The sequence below is a fragment of the Hoplias malabaricus genome, chromosome 13, assembly GCF_029633855.1.
Source record: "Hoplias malabaricus isolate fHopMal1 chromosome 13, fHopMal1.hap1, whole genome shotgun sequence".
Taxonomy (NCBI): domain Eukaryota; kingdom Metazoa; phylum Chordata; class Actinopteri; order Characiformes; family Erythrinidae; genus Hoplias; species Hoplias malabaricus.
Genome location: NC_089812.1, coordinates 21,529,638 through 21,553,879, shown reverse-complemented (window position 1 = coordinate 21,553,879; position 24,242 = coordinate 21,529,638). Strand labels below are relative to the sequence as shown.

The following is a 24,242-nucleotide window of genomic DNA, read 5'->3' as shown; positions in this document are numbered from 1 at the left end:
GAGGTCCGTCCTCACCATACACAGACTTTAGATGTTATTATCTCTTTGACCTTCAGTGTTATTCTTGTGCTTAATTTCTGTTATTCGGAGTGTGGGCTGGTGTTAGGATGGTAATGATCTAAGGCTGTAGCACGTCTGGGCTCTTAATGATGTCTGGGATAGTAATGAGGCTGTGGATTCATTAGGAGGCGTGTGTGTGTGTGTGTGTGTCCGGAGTTTGTTAAAAAAGCACAGAAAACCAGGACTAAGCTCCAGAACCAACACAGAATGGTTCTAACTTGGTAAAATGCTCATGTCCATGTTTAATTTTTTAAAACTGTAAAATAAACTACATAATCATACCTGTCTGGTTCCCAAGGTTAAGATTAGGATTAGAATTAAGATTAAGATTAACACGGAGTGTAAGGGTTATGCTCAGACCGCGCAAGACCAGGGGGGTATTTCACACAGCAGGAATCTCAGCTAGCCAGTTAACTTAATCCCAAATATAAAGACTGTCCAACAGGAACATCCATCCCTCAGACCTGTTCCTTTTGGACAGGCTTGACTTTGGGCTTAAGTTAACTGGCTAAACGGAGAGATCCTGCTTTATGGAATATCCCCTGGTCTTGAGCAGTTGTTAGGGGTTTAAAATGGAACATATTAGGAAAATTCCCTTGTTCAGTTAATTTGCACATCAATGTGTGGATCTAGAGCCCACCAGCCCACACACTGTGAAGCAAGACCCACCCAGTCAGTCATCTGTGTTTATGAAAGTCTGTAAACACGGGATAAAGCGAGCCATTCTGATTCTGCTCCTCTTCTGAATCAAGTGCAGAGACTTTAGAATGGCCCTGCCCGCTCGTCTGAGTCTGTCCAATCACAGTGCTGGACACGCTTTTATGTGCGAGTTCAAAGACGAGATTAAATGCAGCAAAACAGATAAAACGAGTGCGGAGAAATAATGAGTAAAATGAGTAAAAACTGAGAAAACAATAACGGAAAAGAAAATCAAACAAAAACAGCTAAAAAACAGAGCTTCTTTTCCTCGTTCCTCACTGCTGTGCACTCGGGGTCGGGGTGAACAGCGAGTGGCTCGTTATTGTTTAAAGGAGCAAGTGCTGAAAGCAGTGTTCTGAACAGGGCTGTGTAGACAGGGGGAGAACACTCCTGTGGGACTTTGACTAAAGCAGGTCACTGATGTTTTACTAAGAACCAGAACTGTGTTCCCTTGAGGAAAAGGGGGAGAATATGTCTTTAATTTAATTAATATTTTAAATAACAGAGGAGGAAAACACCTGTTTTAAAAACACCAGTGTTACTGTGGGCTAGGTCTCAATGTGAGTGTAGTTTTCAGGGTTCTGAAACATGTCCTGCTCTGGTGTGTTGAGTTGTTTCTTCTTTTTCTCCTGACGCTGAGTAATGAATAACTCTGCACTAGAAATTAATAAACAAAGGGTGACTGCTGTGGACAGGTATATGACAGAACATATAGAGGACACATGAAGACACGTATGACCTCATGTGCTGATGTGCTGACAGGGTATAAAACAAACTCTGTGTGTGTGAGTGTGTGTGTGTGTGTGTGTGTGTTTGTGTGTGTACCTGAGAAGCCTGTCAGGTCCATGGCTTTGAGGTTGGTGGCCTTGATGATAGTGGCAGTCAGCCGTCCAGCTGTTGGCAAGTAACACAGTGAGAAGTTCAGCTCCCCGAGATCAGCTTTCTCCTGCACAGAACACACACACACACACACACACACACACACACACACACACACACACACACACACACACACACACAGGTTAATGTACTAGAGACAAAGCCCATCAAACACTTACAGTTCTGCTGACTTAACAGAGCACAGGTAACTTTGTGTCAGAGCATCTCTCTTTCTCTCTCTCTCTTTCTCCTTCCCTCTCTCTCTTCCTCTCTCTCTTTCTCCCTCTCTGTCTCTCCTCAATGCGCTGATGTTTCTTATTTCTCACATTGTGTTCTTTTTTCTCTATCTTTCATTTTCTCTCTCACACTTCAGTTGGTCTTTCTTCTCTTCAGATTTCTCTCTCCTCTAAACCTTTGACCTCTTGCTCTATGTTTCTCACATTTTGTCTTCTCTCCCACTTTGTTATTTTACTTCTCACTGTTTTTCCTTTTCTCTTCCACATTGTGTTCTTTCTCTTCTTCCTCTCTCTTTTTTCTCTTCCATTGTCTGTCCTTCTTAGTCTCTCTCTTTCTATATTCTATCTAATTCTCATTGCCTTTGGCTCTGCCTGCTCTTCTTTCTTATTCTCTCTCTCTCTCTCTCTCTCTCTCTCTCTCTCTCTCTCTCTTTCTCTCTCTCAGTAATAATTCATGTTGGTATTCTTACTTTTGTATGCTTTCTTGGTCTTGGTCTTGCAGTATTTGAATGATGTTTTATTCTTTTTTAACTAAAAAGACAGAGTCTCTGGACTCTGAGAGAGTTTGGACTCAGCTCCTTGACCCCAGAGGACGCAGTTACCATTAACATTCACAGAAACTTCCTCTTTTTCACTGCAGAATTAATGAATTAAAGGGACAGTTCGGCTGAATAAGGTATGTCAATGTTCCTCACGTCTCGATGCTAATGTGGCTATATCTCCTAACCCAGAGATTCTTGGGTGTCTCGACATGTTTCTATAAGACAAAAGAATGTTTCTGTACAAACTATATCAATGCGATCTGGACCACGGTCCTCCCGCATGCACCCTCCAACCAATCACCATTCCTCATAAACCCCACTATCTCCACATGTTTCTACAGCAGCAAGAGACAGGAGTCAATTTAGGGAGCGCTGTAGGGAATGCTGCTGGTTCCCATTGCTAGGCGTGCTCTGTACTCCATTAACACAGAAGGATTTGTGTGGATCAATCTGTATTGGTTGCATTTTAGAAACAGCTGGATGTTATGGGGGAAGTCATCGGTGGGCGGTTCCTAAATAGGGAGCTTGTGTCTGATTGGGTGTAGATGTTTCTCTTCTACCGCGAGGATTGTATGGAGTGATCTACTGTGGATCTGTTAGTTTTGGGCACGTACAAATAATTCTGACTGACCGCTGATGCTTTTCTTATTTGGGATTTATGGTCTCCATTTTGGTCTTCCAGTGTTGTGGAACCGCAGTGTATCACAGCCCCCAAAAATGACATCTTCACTTGGTCCAGCTCCGTACCAAAGTACGCCATTTATAAGGTTTTACAAAAGCCTTGTGAATACAAGTTTTATAAGTGTTACCATGTTTCACTCTGAACACAAAACAGTGCAGTAAAATGGACGATAATTCTGCTGATGGCGTACACGATAAAGACAACACTGTGGAAGGAAATATTACAGCTCCATGTGAAGAACATTAATTTGTAGGGTTTATTGTATGTGAAATTTGAGCCTTATTGTTTAGACGTGGCTGGAAATAAGGTTTCATGCCTGGAGAAAAGATTGCAGTCCTATATATTACATAATTCACTTTTCATTTATCCTACTCAATTGCATGTATAAAGACAATGGGATTATGTAAGACTGATCCCGTATTCTCTGTGTGGAGGTCTGAAAGGCTGTGGATGGTGCAGTGACAGATCTGTGGGCGTGCAGCCGCTGCTGACGCTGATGGGTCCTTGGGGAAACTTCCAGAAAAGCTTCCCGGAAAGCTGAGAGGGAATCAAATCATAAAAAGGAAAACCTTAAAAGGAAAACCTGTGGGTTATAAAAAACCCAGATTAATTAATGAAGGTTGAAGCGGGTGGAGAACGCTCTGAATTGTAAGCATCGTGAGCAATGGAACCCCATATAGTCTCTCGCTCTCTCTTTCTCTCTCTCTTCCTGCACTGGCTCATCTTATCTTCAGAGCAAGTGAATCACAGTGTGCGGTAAAAAAGTAGATGAGAAGAGAGAGTCTCACCCACATAAAACTCTCAAGTTTAGGACTTCATCAAGTCTCCTTCACCTGAACACATCCCTGTCCATCCTTTCTCTCTCTCTCTCTCTCTCTCTCTCTCTCTCTCTCTCTCTCTCTCTCTCTCTCTCTAGCGATTTGGAATCTAAAGTGAGCAAAAAGACATTGAATGTAGGGTAACCATGGAAATCTGTGTAGGATAACCATGCAAATTGATGGAGCGTAACCATGGAAATAAAAGTAAGGTAACTATGGAAATTATTGTGATGTTACCTTGGAAATAAATTAGTGTAGTGTAACCATGGGAATACGTGGAAGTAAGAATTGGGTAACCATGGGAATAAGAGTAGGGTAACCATGAAAAAGAGTGTAGTTAAATCATGGGAGTGAGAGAAAAGTAACCATGGAAACCTGGGCAAGCCTCTGAGCCATATATCAGCGGTGTAATCTATTTCAGATGAACTTTTTGTTGTAATCCTATCATCCAAACGACGACAGCTGGGAGGCCACAGTCCTGAGTTATTTCCCTCTTGAGCTTTTGCGGGACCCCTGGAATCTGTCTGTAATCTGTGAGTGTGAAAATGACTTAATGCCGTGGAGAATGTTTTCACATAAACAATATTTCTGCAGACAACAATCTACAGACAAAGAGCTAATTCTATTTCATCTGGCGCTGAGCAAAACAGATGTAACTCAGTTTACATAAAGCTGAGCAGACGCCTGTGTGTGTGTGTGTGTGTGTGTGTGTGTGTGAAGTGACTCGGGCCTCATTCTCACCGCCGTCCCCTCCACGATGTCCCTCCAGATGGGTTTTTCCCCGGTGCCCTCGCTGAAGTCCAGCAGGTTGTCCACCACCACCTGGCCGATCAGGTCGTGTCTGGAGAAGCGGTCGAAGTCGTAGATGGAGAAGTGCAGCTTCCTGGAGTGAAGCTCCGCCAGCGGCACGCCGAACTGAAACGTCTCATTAAACACAGGGTTCAGAGTCTTCCTGTGAACCTGAGGGGAGTTGGGGAGGGAGAAGAGGGAGAGAGAGAAAGAGAGGTAAAAATGAGTAAACAACCGGTCAACAGAGAATACAGAGAGAGAGAGAGAGAGAGAAAGATGTGAACAGAGAGAGATGAGCAGTGCAGGGACACTGAGGGAGCTGTAACAGGGGGTTTATTAGAGGCAGAGTTTCAGAGCAGGAGACGGAGGAGGAAAAACAGCACAAGCACAGCTTAATAAAGCCTGAGAGAACCAGTCGAGTTAACCCTTTCACTTCTGAACACCTGCTCTCTGTATTCTGCAGTCGATTTTCTCTAGGGGCCACTGGAGGCTGCATGCCACCAGTTACATAGTGCATTTTCTGCAGTGCTGAGCACAGAGTAGCAACAACAGAGGCTCAGTTCTCCTTATTACAGCTCAGTAAAGCATCATAACAGCTTTGAAGCTGTAATATTAATGTAAATATAACAGGGTTCATAATGTTTTTATGTGAAAACTAAACTCATGGGAATTTTTCATGGGAGCTCATTTCTCACTATGTCTTTATCAGTTTCATATCGGTGGTGTCTATGGGAAAGCTCTCCTGTCCTCCTCTTTGGAGAACACATTTTTGCAAGAGTTGCCCTATATGTTCACTTTTAGAGTGAGGAAAGTTCTGACATATATAGTGTACACAACGTGCATGCGTGTGTGTGTCCTGGCCACTCTTTAGATATGTTAACGTGGTTTGTAAATCATACACAGGTCTAAGGAAACCTTGCCTCCAAAAGCCTAACATCATTAAAAAATCATAAAGGAGTGAACAAAAAAAGAAATAAATGCCTGGAGTTGAGAGGACAGGCTGACGTAGGGAAAGGAGACCCACCTTGGTCTGATATTTCTTCTTCCTGTCAGGCAGCAGGTAGATTTTGACGTACGGGTCAGAGAAACCGTTGGCGTCTTTGGCCGGCAGGTCCAAGGCTTTCAGGATTTTGACCACCAGCTGCTCGGTGCTGCAGGAGAGACACACGTCAGCGTCACTGTAACTCACTTCCCAAACATTCCTAAGATTTCCACGGCTCCGTGGCCTCCGAGCTCGTCCGCCCGGAACTCTACCTAAACCACAGCGACATCACGGCTCTGTAACACTGACAGAGGCTGACAGAGAGGCCGAGAGCAAAGAGGCCTGGTCAGGAGCTCAATCTATTCACAACACACCGCGGGGTCAGCGGTAGGGAGCGGATATAATACCTAACCACGGCTCCGTCCACCTGTGGAAGCTCTGAATGAGGACATTTAACTGATCATAAACAAATGTTTTAAAGGGAAATATTACACGATTTGCATTTACATCATTAAAGTCCATATGAGGGGTGGGCGATATGTCCCTAAAATAATATCATGATATTTCAGGGTATTTTGGCAATAACGATATTCTTGTTGAAATACTGAAAAATCATTCATTATCTGTAACTGCTTATCCAGTTCAGGGTCGCAGTGAGTCCAGAGCCTACCTAGAATCATTGGGCGCAAGGTGGGAATACACCCTGGAGGGGGTGGCAGTCCTTCACAGGGCAACACACACACACTCACATTCACACCTACAGACAATTTTGAGTCACCAATCCACCTACCAACGTGTGTTTTTGGACTGTGGGAGGAAACCGGAGCACCCAGAGGAAACCCACACGGACACGGGGAGAACACACCAACTCCTCACAGACAGTCACCCGGAGCGGGAATCGACCCCCCACAACCTCCAGGTCCCTGGAGCTGTGTGACTGTGACACCACTGTGCCACCCATACTGAAAAATACTTTTGTTAATATCAAGAACACACTGTTGATACAAAGTTAATTAAAAATGAATATATATTATATTCAATCAATAAAATATTTAATTTGAAATATACAGTGGAACCTCTACTAATGAACGCCTATACTAACGAACTTTCCAAGATACGAACCGGGCATTTGAATACTTTTTGCCTCCACCAGTGAACCATGACTCTAGAAACGAACCTGAGCCTCTGCCGAGTCGGTGGCTGGAAATGGCCACTGACCCCAATAGGCAAGTCTCCCAGCGCCCAGACTGGAGTGAGCTTTTAAGATTAGCAAATTGTAGTTTTAGCAATTTAGCATTAGTGTAGATAGCAGACATCGAAATTCGTGCTAAGTTAAGCCGTATCTACGCTTCGTCTCCCCACATTCACCGCCTACTCTCCGTTATTCCACCCACCCCCCCACCTCCCGTCATACAGACAGTGCCTGTGTTACTCTTACAGCCAGTCGTCACATCTTCAAGGTAGCGATATGTAACCACTTAAGGCTTTTTTATTTCTTTTTTATTACTGTTACCACTGTATTTCTTTTTTTATTTTTAGTAATGATACATGTATTTCTATTTTTAACTAATTTGAGAGTTTTGTAAACATATATCAGTGCAAAATGGGTGACTTTCGGGGTGGAGGCTGGAACACATTAATTGCTTTTCCATTATTTTAAATGGGGAAAATTGACTCGAGAAACAAACTTTTCCACTTACGAACCGGGTCACGGAACGGATCAAGTTCGTAGGTAGAGGTTCCACTGTATTAACTATAATAAATAAACTTCTATTTTAGTACATAACACTTTCAAACATTCAGAAGAAGCAACAAAAATGTGTAAACATTTGCTTATTTTAGTAAACAATCTTAAATTACCAAGATTCTAACTCTGTAGAAAATAAATAATAAATAAAAACATATAAATCTACCACACAACCAAACTGCAGAAAATGAAGTGTGCATATAAACAGAAAACCCAAAAACCCTTAAATCTTCACTGTAAATAACAAAACACAGAATAGTGGCTGTGCTGAGCCAGGGTGGTCTGCTTGGTTTAGAGCTCACACTGTCTGTTGAGCTCTCCCCTCTGCATTTTTTATTTTTCTCACACTCAACTGGGTGCTTCTGCCCGAGGTGGTGAAACAGATTAGTTGTGTTTCCCCATTTTGTTGTTACAGGCTGCTTTCATTTCTTACAATTACCGTGGTTGATGTACATCTGACATTCTGTCACCAAACCACGTCCACACGACTGAAATCACTATTGTGTCGGAATAAATTCTTCCAACAATTTCCACCATTCCTGTCACTTTGTCTCATGAAACGTGAACGTACGCCATATTACGAGTTACAGCATGACATCATTACATAAACAAGTCAGAATATCACTAATATCACAATATAGTTTTTTAAATCATTATTGCCACAGATGTGCCACAGACCTAGTTCATACACTAGTTAAACTGCATAAACACTTCATTATGAACTCATGGTTGTGAGGTCACAGCAGCCTATATTTGTTTATCCTTTCATTCCACAATAGTCTAGCCCCTTCCATTCGTCCTAAAGAAATTTAGCTCCATCCACTCAGCCCATAGCAGCTTAGCCCCGCCCACTCATGGGCTATTAGAGAGGAACTTGTGAAAAAAAAAAACGAAGGAAAACGTATTTAATGTTGTGCTGTTCATGGCTGTCAGAAAGGAATAGTATCACCTCAGTCCTACAATTCTACAGTTGCAGTGTGTGATTCACATTTACAGCACTGACCTGAAATCAAGGTAAAACAGAGGAAGTAGTTTGCACAATTTACCTGCCCCTCCAAAAGTTACATAATGCGGTTTCTGCAGTACTGAGCCTGGAGTGGCAAAAACAGAGCCTCTATTTTCCCAAGTTACAGCTCAGTGGAGCATAGCAGTGATTCTGAGGCTGAAATACCAAGGTAAAATACTACCTGCTGTTGCTTTAAAGGCACAGAAACAAAAATAATCCTGATTTTTAAGTATAAACAGTGGTTGGAAAATTATCATGAAAAATGAATGAATGCTGTTGTTTATGAAAAATACACAAACGCTGTTTAAAAAAAAAAAAAGAAACAAAGAATAAAACCAGAAATAAAAACACAATTACAGACTGTGACTATCTCTGGCAGCAAACAAAACAAAACTGAGCTAATTAGGAATTCATAAGCTATTCAATTTAACTATATTTGTGATTATTTGTATTTCCTTCAACCCAGTTATTCAAATGATTTTCCAGAGACCCACACTGCCCAGTTTTTCGAGAACTTGTGCCCGCCCACATCAACAAAAACAATCTTGTTTATATGTAAAGTACTGCAGCATCCGTCTACAACAGTCTTCCCAAATCATCCCATTTGTCCAGGACTTTTATTGTGTATTATTAACTGACTACAGCCTAAATTAAAAGCAAAACCTGATGATAGGACTTTCTTCTCTTATGAAAAGAACACACACTGCTCTGGGGGCTTCCTCTTTTCATCCAGGGGTCCAGCCACAGCCCAAACTCCATGATGCTACAGCTGCCACTTTTCATTCATTCATTCATTGTCTGTAACCCAGTTCAGGGCGGCGGTGGGTCCAGAGCCCACCCAGAATCACTGTGCGCAAGGTGGGAACACATCCTGGAGGGGGCGCCAGTCCTTCACAGGGCGACACACACTCTCACACACACCACACTCCTCCCAGAGAGTCACCCGGAGCAGGACTCGAACCCACAACCTCCAGGACCCTGGAGCCATCGTGCCGCCTTGCTCCCACTGTATTTTGTTTTATTCATTCATTCATTCACTCATTGCCTGTAAGCGCTTATCCATTGCAGGGTCCGGAGCCTACCCAGAATTGTATTTTGTTTTGTCTTTTATAAAAATAAAATAAAACAGCATCACAAAATTAGTGGAAAATAAGTTTGAAAGTACAAAATATTTAGGCAGAATAGTTTATTTATTTGTTGGGATCTCACCTCTCACCTGTGAAGTTTGAATACCTCTGGTCTAACCTTATGTGGCATTTTATTTAAAGTAAATGCATTTTGTGCTGAGAAAGATGGCTATGGAGTTCACCTTTCTGGGGTCAGTCTATTCCACAACACTATACATGAGGCAACAGATCTTAGATGTAAACATATATACTTAAATATTTAATGTAAATGTGTTTGTGTGTGTGTGTGTGTGTGAGGGAATTGGGAAGTGCCTGGAGCACAAGGCTTTTATAAATAATCTATACCTTATTAGAAACACGGTTATTGGTCACTGCAGGCTTACAGCGTGGCGCGCGATGGAGTGGACGTAACCGCAGTCTGACCGCTGTGTTTCTGTAAGGGTTTAATTAAGAAAGAGAGCACTAATCTCTCCGGCCTCTAATCAGAGCTCGTTAGAAAGTGTCTCAGGCTGTTAACAAGCGTGCCACCACTTCATTATAGCTCTTACAAACACAGCGGGAGCCCCGGAGGAGGGACAGATGACGGGAAATCCAGTCAGCAGCCGGATAAACACGTCAGTCAGGACGAGCGTCCAATCACGGAGCAGGCCAGCTCTGATCTGACAAGGCCACAGTCACAGCCAATCAGGAGAGGAGGGGGTAAACATGCTAATCCAGCAATCTCATCCAATTACAAAAGTCAGATATACATGACAAATCCAATCACGTCCAGCCAGGGATTAAGATACACACAGTAATTAGAAAATCAGCTCGCATTAACACACAGCTGACGTCTGGAAGTGAAAATCCTGATCCCAGAAGCCAAGACCTACTTTGAAATCTGGAGGTTGCTGTTTTAGTTTTGCACTGAAGCTACAAGGCTAACATGCTAACAAGTAACAGAAATACATATGAATTACAAATGTGGAAATCATCACACACACACACACCTTACAAACACAGTGTAGACAGCTCCTGTGGACAATTTCACACACTCACAACTGTGGACAGTTTCACACACTCACCCAGTCACTCACACCTGTGGACAGTTACACACACTCACCCAGTCACTCACACACTCACACCTGTGGACAATTTCACACACTCACCCAGTCACTCACACACTCACACCTGTGGACAATTTCACACACTCACCCAGTCACTCACACCTGTGGACATTTACACACACTCACCCAGTCACTCACACACTCACAACTGTGGACAATTTCACACACTCACAACTGTGGACAATTTCACACACTCACCCAGTCACTCACACACTCACACCTGTGGACAGTTTCACACCTGTGGACAGTTTCACACACTCACCCAGTCACTCACACACTCACACCTGTGGACAATTTCACACACTCACCCAGTCACTCACACCTGTGGACAGTTACACACACTCACCCAGTCACTCACACACTCACACCTGTGGACAATTTCACACACTCACCCAGTCACTCACACCTGTGGACAGTTACACACACTCACCCAGTCACTCACACACTCACCCAGTCACTCACACACTCATACCTGTGGACAATTTCACACACTCACCCAGTCACTAACACACTCACCCAGTCACTCACACACTCACACCTGTGGACAATTTCACACACTCACCCAGTCACTCACACCTGTGGACAGTTACACACACTCACCCAGTCACTCACACACTCACACCTGTGGACAATTTCACACACTCACCCAGTCACTCACACCTGTGGACAGTTACACACACTCACCCAGTCACTCACACACTCACCCAGTCACTCACACACTCACCCAGTCATTCACACACTCATACCTGAGGACAATTTCACACACTCACCCAGTCACTCACACACTCACACCTGTGGACAGTTTCACACACTCACCCAGTCACTCACACACTCACACCTGTGGACAGTTTCACACACTCACAGACACAGGAAGAACACACCACACTCCTCACAGACAGTAACCCGAGGTAGAGTGTGAATCCTGGACCCTGAGACCCTGTAGTTCAACACCCAGAGGAGATAAAATTCAAAAAGGAATTCTAAATGCCTCTGTAGTTTCTCCTCTGCAACAATAAGATTTTTAGCATTATCTTTTTCCCTTTTCATCTTTATAAGAATCACCATTGTCTCCTGAGACATTACAGAGGAACCCATGAGTGCCACCCTGCCTCCAGACTGCTATGAATAAACATCAAATGTTAAAGCTAAAAGCTACAAAATAACCATAAACATAAAATGGCACTAAATGAAGTAATTGTGAGTGTATTAAAGAAATAAGTTGCATTTGTGCAAGAGACACAAGCTTTTCTATACTCTTCTCAGGCTGTTGTTTAGTAAATGCTTCACAGCAAACTGTAACTCTGCTCTTTCCATTGGCTTTCTGTCCACCACCTGATTTTGGTACATGCTAAAGGAGCTAATGGCTCTCGAGGGCATTCTCCTTTTTGTTGCTAACAGCTGCTAAGGCTAACAACAAGTTAGAGAAAGTTTTTTACTTCTCCAGGTAAAGAGTATCCTCGAAACAATAAGAATATTAGAACATAAACCAGTCCTGTGTTGACTGCTATTTCTAGAACTCTCTGTTAAGAGCTCGGTCGGAAGCTAACAGTAATACTAGCCTCCAAAGAACAACTCTTAATTTATTCTACACTTCTGAATTATATATTCTCTTGTAAATACATATAACTGTATTTAGCACGATAACATAATATCAAAATTTAAAAAACGAACAAAAAGCTGGATCGTTGCTTGGTTTCTCACATGATCCTTTTTAAATGTAGACATTTTAGTGGGTTTACATTTTAGTAAGCGCAGATACGAGCCGTGTATTGTGTCATATCAGCTGCTAAACTTGCAATACCATTAGCCAGGATTAGCAATTAGCCACATTAGCTGTTTTAGAGTGATTACAGTGATAGTCCCAGCTGTCTCTCAAGCAGGAGGAGGATGAATTTCATTCAGTTCTGTCTTCCGAATGTTCAGTCATGGTTATTCAAGGTTGGAGCCATATAACCAAATGTTTGCAGACAATCGTTTCTAGAGAAACACTGCTGTGAGGATCAAACTGCTTTCAGAGCGTGTCCACATATATCCAGGTAATTTTTGTCTTTGTTTTGACCTCCTGTCCACATGAATACGGAGCTTAAATCACTGAAAACTGAGGTATTTTGAAAACGTTGTCAGTGGTGCTGTGGTTATGGCACAATTAAGCGTGTCTGTCTCTGTCTGAATCTCAAATAGCAGCTCTTTCCCTATTTAATGGATTACATACGTTTTTAAGCTACAATTTACATATGCAGATATCCCTAGATTTCAAATTCCAACATATGAATAAATATAAATGATGTTGTATTGTTAAGATCTAGAGTCAGTAATTCATGACTTGCGTAGTGCACTACATATGGAGTGATTTGAGATTTAACATCTGTGTTCCTTTCATGCTTCGTGGTGATTCAATGTCCATTTTTAAGAGCTACTATGACCCTCTACCGGACTGGCATGAAAAAGCAATTATTTTCATATTTGTCTGGACAGAGAAAAATGGTGGGATGGGCATGAACTGTGGGTGGACTGACTATATAAGATAAATATGGCTAATATGTCCATAATGAGTAGACTACATTTTAAAGGGAACGTCTACGATTGTGGCTAAGCACAGGTTGTTTACATTCCAGTGCTAAGTGTCTTTTAAGACATTATTTAACATAATGACTGTTGCTTTGTATGTGGTGTAACTTGCGTACAAAGTGTAACTTGTCTGTAAGCTTTTTTATTCACTGTATGAAACTCATTTGTAACTCGAGTTGTTTAGTTTTGTAGCACTGTTGCTAATACAGTTAGCCGTCTCCTGAGTTTGGAGAGAAAGAGAAAGCCTAGTACACTAGACTGAGACAGCCTGTCTTTTCACACATTTACACTGGGGCTTCATAAACACATCAGACTGGTCTCCAGCACATAAACAGAGCAACACATGGGGAGGAAACATTTTCTGAATTTTATAAAAAGTGCTTTTTGATTACAGTCTTGAACAATGTCTTTAAGGGGATGCTGTGTTCTCATGTGGGCTGCCCATATTGCCACATATTGAAGGGCATCCATATATCACATTGGACGTGTGGACATAACTGGCTGGTAATCAGCTGGGCTGCCCATTTGGGCCCCACATCGGTGTGTAGGATGGGGCGAGCTTTTCAGCCCTCTAGATCATGCTGGGCATTAGGCATGATCCTCAAACCATGCCTTGGCTGGTTATAAAATTTGTGATTGGTGTGAATCTGTCTAAACAAAACAATTCTGCCAACGATTGCTTAAAACGAAACAAGACAAAAAAACTATTGCTCGTATCACGGCTGCTTGGTGCTTGTCTGAGGGCATTAGTGCTGTATCTGACAGTCAAGTGACGTTACTGATAGGAGTAGTGTGAGCCAAAATATTCCAGAAAAAAAAAAAACTCAGCTTCAAATCAGATTCGTCTTCATAAATGCTGGCTGCTCACGGCTCCTTGGGGCTGTAATAACAAATGACAAGCTCTGTCTTCTACACACTGAAGTGGGCTTTTGAACAACCCGCTGTCACACAGCACTAACTCTTCTATATTAATCAATGTGGGAGTGACGCCCTGAAACAAACTCATACAACAAAACCCCAACTTTCACAAAAAGAACAGATCTCAAAACATTTCACCTACTAACCACAGTCTGTCACTATGCCACGCAAGAAATAATCCGACCAATGTTCCACATTATTCTAACACTGACACTTCAAACCCCAGCCATCCGTAGCTGGGAGAACCTCCCCACTCTCTGTTCATAGCATGGCCCTCCCTCTCCACCATCACTCAGTGCGATCAAAAATCTGATCACTACAATCACAGCGCTGGCCCCGTGTTTATGTGAGAGCACAAAGACGAGGTTAAACACAGGTTAAACGCAGGAGAAATAAGAGCACTGAGTAAAAACAGAGAAAACAAGAACGGAGAAGAAAGAGAACCGAGTGAAAACAGCTAAAAACCAGGGTTTCTGCTCCTCACTCCTCACTGCTGTGTGCTCGGGGTCGGGGGGTGAACAGCGAGCGGCGCGTTATCATTTAAAGGACGTACGCTGAAAGCGGTCGTTCTGAACAGGGCTGTTTACACAGGGGGAGAACACTGCTGTGGGGACTGATCTTTGTGGTGTTTTGGTCACAAGCACTAAGAACCAGAACTGCGTTCCCTTGCGGAAAAGAGAGAATGTCCTCTTTTTGTCCACAGGAGTGAGTGTGTGAGTGATTGTGTAAGTGTCAGAAATGGGCCAAAGGTGTGACTGAGTGAGTGTGTGAAGTAATGTGACTGGAGCCCTATCCAGGGCGTGTTCATGATGAATCATTCCTAATGATACTGGGTAGGCTTTGAATCCCCTGAAACCCTGATCAGGATGAAGGGGTTAAAGAATGTGAACGAATGAAGTCCCTTCTCTTATTATTATTATTATTATTATTGTTATTATTATTATTACTATTATTACCGCTGCCATCATTTTTACACAAGAATGCCAATTATTTATTCATTTATTAATTATTATTAAAAATCCCAGTTCACACAATCCCACACACATGCACACACACACACACACACTCAGCGTCAGTAACCACACCTGCTGCCGCTCAGTCAAAGTGTGAGGAATAAATAGATAAACAGCGACAGCACCTCGGTCCATGTAGACAAGTCAGTAAAATGTGCTATTCCCCTGGAGTGTGTGTGTCAGGTGATAACGGCAGTGTCAATCGAATGGTGCTTCCCACAGTGTCTCACTGTGTATGTGTGTGTGTGAGTGTGTGTTTGTGTGTGTGTGTGTGAGAGAGAGTGAGAGAGAGAGAGAGAGAGAGAGAGAGAGAGAGAGAGAGAGAGAGAAAGAATGTCCTGTCCCACGATACTCTCATCGCCTCTCGCTCTGACACATCAACGCACCCCCAACACACACACACACACACACACACAAAGAGTAACAATGGTTAAACACTCTGCAGGTAAAAAAAGGAGATGGTAACCAGACGAGGGGTTTCTTTGAAGAGAAAACTATGAGCTAATGATGTCATGTTGGCACAGATACACCGTATGTCCAAATGTATGTAGACATTCTTTATTGATTAATGAGTTCAGCTTCCTGAAGGAGCTGCAACTGTGGACACAAATGTTCAGCTGCACTCACACAGTTTGAAATGAAATGAAAACGCATAGGAAGGTTTGGACCAGCTACATGTGAGCCTTAGGTGAACATGCCCAGTGTGGGCTAGAGGTGTGTAAACCGAGGGGGAGAAGATATGTGCATCTGTGATTCTAGACTGAAAGAGCTCCGGTAAAGACCTTTGAGACGAGCTGGTGCTGTGCTTGTGAATCAGAACTCACCGTACAGCATCTGACCTCATTAATGTTCTCATGCCAAATCCTGAACTGGGCATTAACAAGTCAGACCTGAACCAAAACCAGACGCAGCTTTACATCGTGTTTTTCAGAGTAACACTACAGATCTAAGGGGTAAGAGTGGAGAAAACAGGTAAGCAGGAAAAAGCACAACAGCAAACCCAGCAAGGAGAAGCACAGCTCTGAATAACAGGGGAGCACCACATGTACCGCCTCACCAACACCAAAGGGAACACAGGCTCTAAATATAGCTCTCAGAGGCACAGTGGAGATGGATCGGTTAGAGACAACACTGTGGGAGCCTGAGCTCTGATAGAAGCAAAATCGTGACTTCTGTAATCGTCTGTCTGTCCAGATGTTTATCTTCTTACAGCAGCGGGCAAACATCTGAGAACCCCCTTCATTTATTTAATGGCCATTAAGTCCAAGTACACACATATTTAACAGAGAGCTACACACATGCCTCAAGAACTTGAACTTAAAATCAGATTTTCCAGCCTTAACTGTGTCCAGCCTTTACAGTGTCTGGCCTTAACGGTGTCTAGCTTTTACACTGTCCAGCCTTTACATTGTTCAGCCTTTACAGTGTCTGGCCTTTACACTGTCCAGCCTTTATAGTATCCGGCCTTAACGATGTCCACCCTTTACACTGTCCAGCTTTTACAGTGTCTGGCCTTTACACTGGCCAGCCTTTATAGTATCCGGCCTTAACGATGTCCACCCTTTACACTGTCCAGCTTTTACAGTGTCTGGCCTTTACACTGGCCAGCCTTTATAGCATCCGGCCTTAACGATGTCCACCCTTTACACTGTCCAGCTTTTACAGCGTCTGGCCTTAATGGTGTCCAGCCTTTACACTGTCCGGCCTTTACAGAGTCTGGCCTTAACGGTGTCCAGCCTTTACACTGTCCAGCCTTTACAGCGTCTGGCCGTAATGGTGTCCAGCCTTTACACTGTCCAGCCTTTACAGAGTCTGGCCTTTACAGCGTCTGGCCTTAACGGTGTCCAGCCTTTACGGCATCTGGCCGTAACAGTGACCAGTCTTTACAGTGTCTGGCCGTAACAGTGTCCAGCCTTTACACTGTCCAGCCTTTACAGCGTCTGGCCTTAATGGTGTCCAGCCTTTACACTGTCCGGTCTTTACAGAGTCTGGCCTTAACGGTGTCCAGACTTTACACTGTCCAGCCTTTACAGCGTCTGGCCTTTACAGCGTCTGGCCTTAACGGTGTCCAGCCTTTACGGCATCTGGCCGTAACAGTGACCAGTCTTTACAGTGTCTGGCCGTAACAGTGTCCAGCCTTTACACTGTCCAGCCTTTACAGCGTCTGGCCTTAATGGTGTCCAGCCTTTACACTGTCCGGCCTTTACAGAGTCTGGCCTTAACGGTGTCCAGCCTTTACACTGTCCAGCCTTAACTGTGTCCAATTTTTACACTGTCCAGCCTTAACTGTGTCCAAACTTTACACTGTTCAGTCTTTACATCGTCCAGCCTTAAATGCGTCTGGACTTTACTGCATTCAGCAGTTTTTTTTAATTGATTTATTTACTTTTTACCTTTGAATGCTGGATTATCTTATGTCTCGTATGACTCTTGGAGAAAGAGTCAGTGACAGCTTTGACTGGAAAGTAAATAATGCTGGGTGGTCTACATCCATAATCTCTCTACCAGTGGTTTTAGAGCTGTAAACAAAACAGACCCACTAGACATAATTCCTGTATTAGCCAACAGTGTTTTATTATTCAGCGCTGTATTTTCTTTGTGTCTATCTCCCTCGCACTCGTAACACTAGAGTAATGACACCAGCTCCCGACGTGTGATGAACAAGGAGCGTCTGCCAGATCATCTATTTGCACACAAACTCCTCTGCTCCTGCATTCCTTCATCACGATATATCTTGAACAATCCCTTCAGTCGCTCTCTCTCCACTCTCCGCTCCTCCGTCTTTGCTAGCCGCTGTCTATAAGTCTGGGTCTAACAGGGCTTTGTGTTGTTACGTGTTGACGGACCGGCCCTGTTTAAAGGCGCTGGACATTTATAATTCATGGCCACAGCAGCCTCTGCCTCTCTCTCGCTCATTTCTCAAACATCAGCACTTTCAGGCGCTCTAATGTCTCTCTGTGTGAAATAAAGGAGCAGGGCTGTCTCACCTAAAGGCGGCCTATAACTCACTGAGGCTCACCCAGTGCCGCCTGCCTCTCTTTAAGCCTTAATGCTCTGTGCCCAGCCAAATCTATTTATAAGCCTTTCATGTAGAGAGACGTATGGATTTGCTCTGTGTGGCAATTTGAAACGCTCTGATAACGCATGGAGACAGTAGGGATGTCCCCATCCACTCTTCAATCCAATCTGAATCCTATAAAGGCCCTATAGTTCTATCTTTTGTCTTGGTTAACTCCCCCACACACAAAAAACAGTCACAATTCATTTTCCTATCACCAGTCAGTCTGTCAGAATGACACTGGCTGTTGTTGTCACTGTGCCTTTAAGACCGATATATGTAAATCAGCTCTGTACCGATTGGCTGCCCTGGGCTACTCTGCTCCAGTGCTCAGGGACCACACTCCACATGGCTCTAAAAGAAATGTCACAACCATGAGAATTTAAAACAGAATTCTGTATCAGGAGCTGTGTAAGAAATGATACAGATTCATGTTGTTGTTTTTGTTGTTGTTATTAGTATTGTAATCACGATTATGATTGATTCTTACTTAATGATTTATAATATTCATATGCGCTTGCGTGACTGCCAGTTTATTCACTGGCTTTGTATGTTATTATTGGGTTTGAAGGTGTTGGAGGTTTTTATGGGAGTTTAGATCAGGGTTAGATGTATTTTGGGGGATTGGATGCGCTTCAGATGTTGTTATGATATTTGGACAAAGTTTGGGTTCTATGGGTTTTTTTGGGTGGGGGTGTGGGCATCTAGATAGTTTGTGGTGTTTGGAGGTTAGTATGGGGTTTCAGAGGAGGTTTAGGTATTATGGGGTTTTAGATTGGTGTCAGATGTTATTATGGGGTTTTCGATGAGGTTGGGGGGGTATTATGGGGTTTTAGATGAGGTTGGGAAGGTATTATGGGGTTTTAGATTAGGTTGGGAGTGTATCATGGGATTTACGATGATGTTGGGAGTGTATTATGGGATTTTAGATAAAGTTGGGAGAGTATTATGGGATTTTAGATGAGGTTGGGGGTATTATGGGGTTTTTGATAAGGTTGGGGGGTTTTATGGGGTTTAGATGAGGTTGGGAGGGTATTATGGGATTTTAGATAAAGTTGGGAGAGTATTATGGGATTTTAGATGAGGTTGGGGGTATTATGGGGTTTTTGATAAGGTTGGGGGGTTTTATGGGGTTTAGATGAGGTTGGGAGGGTATTATGGGATTTTAGATGAAGTTGGGAGAGTATTATGGGATTTTAGATGAGGTTGGGGGGTATTATGGGGTTTTTGATGAGGTTGTGGGGTTTTATGGGGTTTAGATGAGGTTGGGAGGGTATTATGGGATTTTAGATGAAGTTGGGAGAGTATTATGGGATTTTAGATGAGGTTTGGAGGGTATTATGGGATTTTAGATGAGGTTGGGAGTGTATTATGGGATTTTAGATGAAGTTGGGAGGGTATTATGGGATTTTAAATGAGGTTGGGGGGTATTATGGGGTTTTTGATGAGGTTGAGAGGGTATTATGTGATTTTAGATGAGGTTGGGAGGGTATTATGGAATTTTAAATTGGGGTCAGATGTTATTGTGGGGTTTTAAATGGGTTTTGGAAGGGTTTAGTATGTGATTTTACATTGTCTGAAAGTTGTGAGATTATGGGCAAAGGTTAATAGATGTTTTGAATGAGTTTAGGAATTAATTCAAGTTTGAAATAATGACATGGCTGGGTTATCTTTGGGTTATGAATGGAAGGAGGGTAAGTAGGTTATTTTGGGTTCTTGTGAGGAAGGTGTGGTCATGGCTGTCTCACTTGAAGGCATAGCGCAGCAGGAAGCTGATTTTGCCGCAGGTGTCGCCCAGCTTGCCATCACCCTGCTCGCCCTGCCGCGGCCGGTACAGCTCTGGCTTGATCTGACCGATACTTGTCACCTGATCACTCTTCTCCTCGCCGTGGAAATCTGGACTGGAGAGCTGATGAGTCATGGGCTTGGGCCTGGTGAGAGGACAGAAACGCTTCAGCCCTCCTGGCAAGCCCTGGGCCTTCACACACAGTCAGTCTGCTGAGTTATTTCTCACATGTAGCCCACAGAAGCAGGCAGAGTAATGCCTTTAGAAAGAGAAGATCCTAAAGGGTAGAAGATACCGTCGCTGTCCAAATAAAATCACATATTGGCAGACTTATAGAAGGCAAGAAAAACTTTTTTGTAAATTCTCTAAATTTGGAGCATATTCATTGGACTATTCATGATGAAGTACACTGACTGTGGTCCAACGATCCAGAAAAATAAATATTAGATAATATATAGCAGGGTTTTTGGACAGTGACGGTATTTTACTAAGAATTATGCAGGTTCAAATTTTAAATTCATACTTTGAGATCCGTCTAAACCTTGATGCAACACAGATCCAAGACACAGCAAAACTACAAAATACTACAGGTTTCTAAGAGCTAATGAATGCAAACAGACACATCCCTCCTTCCCCCTCTATATCATTACAGTATTCAAGCCTGTTATTCACTGAAGCTAATCCTTTCTATTCAAACACCAAAAAAAGCCTTACAAACAACTTACAAACAGAAAAAGGTCAAACAAACAACTTCACAATTATGCAAACGAGTGTGTGACCTGGTGGTAGTCTGCTGCGTGTGGGCATTGGTCATCTCTTTGGCAGCAGACCCTCCGTCCAAGGCTGGAGGCAGTTCTGGAGATGTCTGGCTCAGCTTTAGATTCCCTGAAGGTAAAGACAGATATGTCCGTTTAAAAGAACAAAGCAGCAGTCTTCAGGTTATAACCAAGTCCACATGACTTTCAACTCACTGGTCACTATATTAGAAACACTCACCCTTCAACAAACACTCATGGGCCTAGGGTTGGGCTGTTAATCGGTAATACCTTGTACCATAGTATTTAAAAATGTGGACGGTATCTCAAAAACGTAGGTGGTATACAGCGCTGAAAACCCTTCACTCAAATTTGTGCTTACAGATATAAGACTCAGTGTGGCACGAACGTGCACCTTCCTCATCCCCCACAACCACACACCCCAGTAATACCCACAGTAATACTTTATACAGAGATAATATTTTGAGACTGTTCAACAGTATGCAAAATGTAGATACAGCCCATCTCTATATATGGACCACTTTATTAGAAACCTCTACAAAGCCTGTATGAACAGTATGGATATATTAGCTAATAGATTAGCTGGCTAACACTTAAAAACAAGGCTTGTTTTGCTGTTGACTCTATGAAGAAAATACAGCTGAACAGTTTCTACCAACTCTCCTTATTAGAAAATATATAAAATACAATATTTTGAGAAAAAATTCTTAATATTAAAAAAATAAACTCATTATAATTTAAGAATAAAGATGGTAAAAACTCTCAGGTGACAGGGCAGTGGGCAGTGAGTGTGTACTCAGGGTGCAGACCTGCATTATTAGGGTATGAGTCCATGTCCAGGTAGGAGTGCTCCTGCGTCTCCTGGGGACCCCCTACCACTCCCCCTACCATCAGGCCTCCTCCACCCTCCACCCCCATCAGCTCCGAGAAGTGAGGGTGGTGCTGGCCAGGCTGAGACAGCGAGGGATAGAGGGAGGAGGAGGAGTGTGTGTCCTTCCTCTGCAGCAGAGGGGGTAGCAAGGATGACGCCCCACCCCCTCCAAGCCCAGTAAGCCCCGCCCCTCCAGGAAGGAGCCCCGCTGTCAGACTCAAGCCACCGCCCTCTTTATCTCGCCATGGCAACCAGCAGAGCTTCCAGGAGACGAAAAGAGAGACGGAGAGAAGGACGATCCCACAGAACGTCACGATCACCGAGAGAAGACTGACCGAGATCTCTGAGAGAGAGAGAGAGAGAGAAAGAGAGTGAGAGATAGAGAGAGACAGAGGGATAAATGTTAAGGCACAGAGAAAGATACAGATAACTATTTATTTATACTATTTATATAAAGAAATAAAGAACATTGAAAGAAAAAATAGAAAGAGAGTAAAAAGGATGAAAAGATCAAAAAGAAGGATGAAGATACAAAGAGACAGAGAGAGAAATAGAGGGATACAGTGCCAAAATGGAAAGAGAAGATAATGAGATTGTAACAAAACATGGAGTGATAGAGAGATGACAGAGAGAACCAAAGGGAATTGGAAACTTTAGGTAAAGAAAGAAAGAAAGAAAGAAAGAAAGAAATGAGAAGGAATGAAAGGAATGAAACAGAGGGAAAGGTGGGTACAGAGAAGACAGGAGAGAGAGAGAGAGAGAGAGAGAGAGAGAGAGAGAGAGAGGGAAAGAAAAGCAGCACATTGTGAGTGGAAATGACAGAACCACCCGACGCACACAATATCCCCCCAGTGTGAATCCTCAGCTCAGCTCAGAGAGAGAGAGAGAGAGAGAGAGAGAGAGAGAGAGAGAGAGAGAGAGAGAAGTAGTTTGTGTCGGTGAATATGAGCTTTCAATCAGAGAGATGTTAATGACCGTTTGAGGGGGTTGATGGGGTGCTGTTGGGGGAGAACGAGTGAGTCATCGCTGAAAAAGAGGAAAAAGAGAAAAGGAAAATGTCTCGCAGGCTCCTCTGTTTCAGCTTCACTCTGAGGCCAACAGCTCCATTCTGAGCCCAGGGACAGAGAGGTAGCTGTCAATCAAACTAACAACACACTCGTCCATCCACGTAGTCGTCTGTCTCCGTGCCTGTCCATCTGTTAGAGCTCTAGTCACCCTCACTCACTGACTACAGCGCTGCACTTCAGAAAACAAAGAAATAAGAACCTGTCCACAGTTACTGAGCCACACAGTTCAGTGAGTCAGTGACTCTGGGATTCAGCAATTCACTGAACTCGGGTCTACCTTAGAGTTACCCTCAGCAACTTTACTTTACTTTGCCACGTATGGGCATTGGTCATCCCTTTGGCAGCAGACCCTCCGTCCAAAGCTGGAGGCAGGTCTGGAGACGTCTGGCTCAGCTTTAGATTCCCTGAAGGTAAAGACAGATATGTCCGTTTAAAAGAACAGAGCAACAGTCTTCAGGTTATAACCAAGTCCACATGACTTTCAACTCACTGGTCACTATATTAGAAACACTCACCCTTCAACAAACACTCATGGGCCTAGGGTTGGGCTGTTAATGGGTAATACCTTGTACCTCTCAAAAACGTAGGTGGTATTTAAGACTGTGTGGTGTGTCAAACTTCTGTTCTGTGTCTTTAAGAACACGGCTAAGAAGTTGATTCATGTGCATTTAGGAGAGCCACAGGGAGGGGGCGCACTGGGTGCTCACTGACTGGTGATGTCACACTCTGAGAAGGTTCACTGAACTAGGGTCTGCCTTGGAGTTACCCTCAGCAACTTTACTTTACAATTAAAAGTGTAACTGTGTTTGGGATTGAAACGTGTTTAGACCTTGAGTCCTGTTTACATTTGTCTTTAAAATCAGATCAACTTCATCCGGTAAATGTTCTCAAAACCCAGTCTTGACCAGAGACTGATCAGATCTCATTTTCCTGGCCTAAGAATTTCTTAGTAAACTGACACTAAACTCTTAGTGCGTAGGACACATAGAGCTCTTGATTTTGGCGATCCTGAATCATTGATTCACTGAACTGAGCAGGACCAGTAGATGTATTTTAAAGTTGTAATTTTAATGTAAATATAATATCTAGTGTTGTTTTAACAGCTGAGAACACAATGTTTGTTAAAAATATGGCATGTCTGCAGGTCTTTTATAGACCACATTTGGCCTGAAACGGCGGCGTTGACTCAGGTTGAGTCTGACTGCTTCAACTCAGCCACAGCTCCACCTTTTTTGGGCCAGATGTCAGATGTGTTGCAGATCTAAGTCAAGCCCAGCTTGTGACTTTTGGCCCAAATGATAAAGTGAGAGAAATCTGGCGTAAATGCAATTCCATGTATTTTGTAAATGGAAGTTGACTTCCGAATCAGCGACTCAATGATTCAGTGTCTTCAAGAGCAAGAGCTTTATGTGTCCACTAAGAAGTGAGCTTCAGTTTATGGAGACAAACTTAGATCTGGGGAAAATGAGATCTGATCATTATCTGCAGACAGAAGATTCACTGGGTCATGAC

General features: G+C 43.2%; 1 protein-coding gene across 2 annotated transcripts in view; it reads right to left on the bottom strand.

The window, feature by feature from the left end:
- Positions 1–24,242, bottom strand: part of syt3 (synaptotagmin III) — a 71,923-nt gene that overhangs the window by 14,602 nt on the left and 33,079 nt on the right. Inside the window, exons 3-8 of one of the 2 annotated variants that reach the window (XM_066642845.1) lie at positions 21,602–22,006; positions 20,796–20,901; positions 19,979–20,161; positions 5,730–5,856; positions 4,658–4,876; positions 1,585–1,705 (exon numbers count right to left, since the gene is read on the bottom strand). In XM_066642845.1, coding sequence (XP_066498942.1) covers positions 1,585–1,705; positions 4,658–4,876; positions 5,730–5,856; positions 19,979–20,161; positions 20,796–20,901; positions 21,602–22,006 — 1,161 coding nt within the window. The remainder of the gene's footprint in view (positions 1–1,584; positions 1,706–4,657; positions 4,877–5,729; positions 5,857–19,978; positions 20,162–20,795; positions 20,902–21,601; positions 22,007–24,242) is intronic. The other variant, XM_066642846.1, reaches the window with a different exon arrangement.